We start from the raw sequence: 5,274 nt of genomic DNA, 5'->3' as shown, positions 1-5,274 counted from the left end.
TTCCTTCCTTCCTTCCTTCCTTCCTTCCTTCCTTCCGCCTTTCTTCTCTTCCTGCTTTCTACATTTTTTTCCTTTGCAATTTCATCTCTACATTTTTTTTCTGTCCTCCCCTCTTGCTCTCTCTTTTTCTTTTTCTTTTATCCTCTATTGTCTTCTCTTCTATTCTACTTGTTGCTTCTTTTGTAATTTATATTGAGATCGCTTATTATAATATTAATATGTTAACGTCTTTATGATGCAATAATAACTTTATGTTGCTGTGTCATTTTCATGAAAATTTTATCAAGTTATATGTTAGAGAATAATTCGATATGTGCGTTTTTTAAAGATTAAGCAAGTTACTGGTACACATATTCGTATAGAATGACATACAAAAATTCTGTAACTATAAATATCTTTAATATATATGCTTGATATATGTAAAGTATATAATTAGTAGCATTATTTATATTACATCAACATTACTGATTAAGCAAACATACATTTACTTGTTCCATTTAATGAAAATTTAATTTTTAAAGAAATTCCTTTCCTATAACTATTTTTATATTGTGAGACAATTTGATTATTCATTAATACTTTATAAAATATAAAATATAATTATTTGTTCTGTTTTTTCATATAATACTTCAATATCTCAATATCATGAAAGTGAGTTGAATTAACTTTATTCTCTGAAGGCTGATATATTATAATTTAGACATAACATCACAAAATTAATATCATTGTTTTCAGGAGATGAGAAGAAGACGTAATGAAGTGACAGTAGAATTACGTAAAAATAAGCGTGACGAGACTTTACAAAAGAGACGAAATGTACCTACAGATTCAACAGGTAATATTCAAAAATAATTTTTATTGCAATTTATTATTTTGCAAACGACGCATGGCAGCTTTAATATTTTACGTTAAATATGATCTTGGATACTGAAATATATAATGCTTTATGAAAAAAAATATCTTGTGCTTGTAATAAAATCAAATTAGTATTACAAACATATGATAAATAGAAGACACCAAGTTTACTAATTTCCATCTAGTAAATATTACATGCTATTTAAATATCCTTTATTTAAATTTTTTTTTTTCTTTTATGTATAAGTTAAAATACATTCAGTTTAGATATAATATCTATGTATTGACCTTATATCTTAATTAGGTGCTTATAAATGTAAATAAATTGTAATATTACACAAATAATATATATTGTTCTTTTAAACAGATGAAGATGATATTGATAAACATCTTTCAAAAATCAGCTTGGAAGAATTGGTAGCAAAAGCAGGTAGTTCAGATCCAGCAATACAATTACAAGCTGTACAGTCAGCAAGGAAGTTACTATCTTCAGATCGTAATCCGCCTATTGATCCATTGATAGAGAGCGGCATTTTACCAATCTTAGTTTGTTGTCTTGAACAACATCATAAGTAAGTAAGAAAAAACTTTTATGAACAAAGTATTATTAATATCAATTTTTGGTTTTTGATATACTTTTGTTGCATTTTTGTGCAACTTCTTTTTTTCTGTTATAGCTGTAATTTTGAAAATACTATATATCAAGCTATATTCTCTCATCTATAAAACTGCTTTCAATATAACTTTTTAGTCCATCTTTACAATTTGAAGCAGCCTGGGCTTTAACAAATATTGCAAGTGGGACATCGGCTCAAACGCAAGCTGTTGTTACTGCTGGTGCAGTACCACTCTTTTTGCGCTTGTTACTTTCAAGTCAACAGAATGTATGTGAACAAGCTGTATGGGCCTTAGGTATGACATTTGATTATATAAACTTATAAATTGCTTAAATTATAATACATTATGTTGTTTTGTCAATTTAATAGAAATATATAGGATTTTAAAAGATATATCCCGCATAAATGGAATTGAGTAAAAAGATTTTAATCTATAAAAATGCTATAGCATTAAATTTTTAACTATATAAAAAAATATATTTATCTGATTTAGAGACCAAGCGTTTAGAATATATATGTTTATATATATAATATGATATGAAATATGTTACATATGTATTTATTTCTTGTAGGTAACATAATTGGAGATGGTCCAGTACCTAGAGATTATGTTATTAATCTTGGTGTTGTACCGCCACTGCTAACGTTTATTAAACCGGATATACCTATTACGTTTTTACGTAATGTAACGTGGGTCATTGTAAACTTATGTAGGAATAAAGATCCACCACCACCAGTTCAAACCATAAAGGAGATTTTACCTGCTCTAAACGTGCTTATTCATCATAATGATATTAATGTAAGTATTGACATTATGTAAAGGTAGAAATAAAATCGATTATTCTATATATATAATTATTCTATATAACATTTAAAAAAACAAATACATAAACAAATAGTAATTTTTAAATTTTTAATTAAACATTTGATTGGACAGTAAGGCAATTTAATAGATTATTCTTATCCAACAAAGACATAAACAAATAGTAATTTTTAAATTTTTAATTAAACATTTGATTGGACAGTAAGACAATTTAATAGATTATTCTTACCTTTAATAGATTATTCTTACCTTCCCATTAAAAAAAAAACTGGAAATAAATTGATTAATTTTATAGAATTATATATAGTACTGTATTTTTTATCGTATCTATTTTCAGATATAATACACGTATTACTATATTATTTTTATAAGATTGTTTCCAACTGTTAATGAAAATTGTTATGAGTTTTCTCTAACAAAATCATCTTTTTCACAGATTCTTGTTGATACCGTATGGGCCTTGAGCTATCTGACTGACGGTGGTAATGAGCAAATTCAAATGGTTATAGATAGTGGTGTTGTACCTCGTTTAATACCACTTCTTTCGCACAAAGAGGTCAAAGTGCAAACTGCTGCCCTTAGAGCAGTTGGTAATATTGTGACTGGCACAGATGAACAAACACAAACTGTTTTAAATTGTGATGCTCTTTCGCATTTCCCTAATTTGTTGACTCATCCAAAAGAGAAAATTTGTAAAGAAGCAGTTTGGTTCCTTTCAAACATTACTGCCGGGAATCAGTCACAAGTTCAAGCAGTTATAGATGCAGGACTCTTATCACTTATTATTCGTAATTTAGCAAAGGTATATAAGAATATATAATCGTTTTTTACAGAAAATGTATATTTTTACATTTTGTTATTTTGTTCATTTAACATTTGCACACATAGGTACATATGTATTTTATGTTTTTACAGGGAGAATTCCAAACGCAGAAGGAAGCTGCATGGGCAATTAGTAATCTTACAATAAGTGGTAATAGGGAACAAGTTGCACGGCTTATACAAGAAGGTGTTATTGGTCCATTCTGTGATCTTCTGTCTTGTAAAGATACTCAAGTTGTGCAAGTGGTATTAGATGGCATCCATAACATGTTGAAGCTTGCTGGAACCCAAGTTGAACATTTGGCAAATATGATTGAAGAATGTGGTGGTGAGAATACTTTGATAATTGAGGATACTTTTATTCTAAAATAGTATTCTAAAATAATAGTAGTAATTATTATTATTTATCTTATATTTTGTTATGCGTATGTATATCTAGAGAAAAATGTAAAAAACTTGACAAATGAAAACGACATATATACGTACATAGAACATGTATCTATACATATATTTTTTTTATTTACAGGTGTGGACAAGATTGAAGCATTGCAAAATCATGAAAATGTAGATATTTACAAGTTAGCATATGACATCATTGAGCAATATTTTTCAGAAGAGGTAAAACGGTTCTTCATGTTTACAATTCACTCATAATTCACTAATAATTAAAAAAAAAAAAGCAATTGAATAAAAAACTAACTTTCTTGTTTTAACACATACATTTACAAAAATCTGGTAATACACTATGGAATAGATCTAATATACATTTTATGTCATTCTATATCAACTCATTATTTTGCATTCAAATTGTAACATAAAAATATTTTGCACGCATATTATTTTTATATATGCAATGGCATCAAAATATCTCTATAATTAATGCAACATTGGGTGATTCTAGAATTAAAAGAGCTAGATTTCTAATGCATCTTACACATTCTTTTATTACATCTAATAACATTGATATATGAATCTTACTGTAATATATAATTATTGATTTTAGGCGGATGAGACACCTTTGGCACCAGGACACGAAGGAGCTTTCGAGTTTGATCAGACGACGAGTATTCCGAGTGAAGGTTTTAAATTCTGAGAGAGTCTCCACTTATTTCTTATCCGATCGTGCCGTCCCCCGACAAACTCCGATGCGGAGCCATTTTGCTTTTCTCTTTCCTATTTCTACATCTCCTTCCTGTTTCAATGAAAGTGTAGCAATATGAACTTACCACTGCTGTGGATCGAGAATTATCGCGTTTGCTAATCTAAACATACAGTGTGATTTATCGACTTTTCCGTATTTTGGAAAGCTTGAACGAAGTAGAGAAAGAAAGCTGGTTACAGAATGAAAGAGAACCAGATAATTACCAAAAACTGATCACTCGTGTATTTTGATTTTTTCTTTCCCCTTTGTTATAATACATTACCTTTTTTTCTTTTATAATACAATGATAAACTTATTAGCAGTGTCTTTAGGCGAGCGCAGCTAGCTACATAATGCATGCAAATAAATTATCGTAGTGAAATTGATTATTTCCACACTGCAAAGTGAAAATAAGGGAACGAAAAGAAAGGATTATTCTGCACTGCATCTGTTTCTACACTGTAATGTGGAAATAAGGGAATGAAAAGGAAGGATTATTCTATTGCTTGATCATGCTGCTCTCCACTCTAACTCAGGACGAGTCTTGGTTAGCGATATTACTTTTATAAAATAATTCGTGTATATTTTAGGCATGTTAAATTTATAATGATATTGATTACTAAATAAATGAATCAATTGACTACTCTTTACTAGCATAATTAATAAGTAATGACACATTTCTGTAAGAAAGAGCAAAATAATTAATAAAACTCCAACATGTAAATTCTTGGCACAACTTCAACTATCAGTCAATTTTTATTTTTATTCATTAATATGACAGTATATAGAGTTAAAATATGTGCCTGTGCTAATCCTTAATCTCTATATATAAATATATGTTTATAAGTTATCATCTAGAAAAAAAAACACGTATAAACTTCATAAATGATCTTAATTATAAATTATATATATTTTTATTTAATATCATATAGAGATATACACAATTAAGATTCTTCTTTAAATTCTATCGTGGGATCTATAAATGGGTGTATTTCATCTGCGTACATCTGGAAGTG

The 5,274-nt window shown here is 28.3% G+C and overlaps 2 protein-coding genes across 3 annotated transcripts in view; one reads left to right on the top strand and one right to left on the bottom strand.

The window, feature by feature from the left end:
- The window catches only part of LOC115243717 (importin subunit alpha-3), a 9,854-nt gene extending 4,951 nt beyond the window's left edge, over positions 1 to 4,903 (top strand). Inside the window, exons 1-8 of one of the 2 annotated variants that reach the window (XM_029820917.1) lie at positions 715 to 835; positions 1,223 to 1,427; positions 1,607 to 1,767; positions 2,045 to 2,271; positions 2,732 to 3,097; positions 3,211 to 3,445; positions 3,644 to 3,735; positions 4,121 to 4,903. In XM_029820917.1, coding sequence (XP_029676777.1) covers positions 739 to 835; positions 1,223 to 1,427; positions 1,607 to 1,767; positions 2,045 to 2,271; positions 2,732 to 3,097; positions 3,211 to 3,445; positions 3,644 to 3,735; positions 4,121 to 4,210 — 1,473 coding nt within the window. In that variant the 5' untranslated portion in view covers positions 715 to 738 and the 3' untranslated portion in view covers positions 4,211 to 4,903. Of the gene's footprint in view, positions 1 to 714; positions 836 to 1,222; positions 1,428 to 1,606; positions 1,768 to 2,044; positions 2,272 to 2,731; positions 3,098 to 3,210; positions 3,446 to 3,643; positions 3,736 to 4,120 lie in introns of those variants that run through there. The other variant, XM_029820918.1, reaches the window with a different exon arrangement.
- Positions 4,904 to 4,999: 96 nt separating this feature from the next.
- LOC115243719 (39S ribosomal protein L3, mitochondrial) overlaps positions 5,000 to 5,274 on the bottom strand; it is a 5,226-nt gene continuing 4,951 nt past the window's right edge. Inside the window, exon 8 of the mRNA XM_029820920.1 lies at positions 5,000 to 5,270. Within this exon, the coding sequence (XP_029676780.1) occupies positions 5,203 to 5,270 (68 nt within the window). The 3' untranslated portion in view covers positions 5,000 to 5,202. The remainder of the gene's footprint in view (positions 5,271 to 5,274) is intronic.

This window comes from Formica exsecta, unplaced genomic scaffold (assembly GCF_003651465.1).
Source record: "Formica exsecta isolate Colony F162 unplaced genomic scaffold, ASM365146v1 scaffold72, whole genome shotgun sequence".
Lineage (NCBI taxonomy): Eukaryota > Metazoa > Arthropoda > Insecta > Hymenoptera > Formicidae > Formica > Formica exsecta.
The sequence above is the reverse complement of the archived record's forward strand: the minus strand, read 5'-3'. Positions and strand labels throughout refer to the sequence as shown.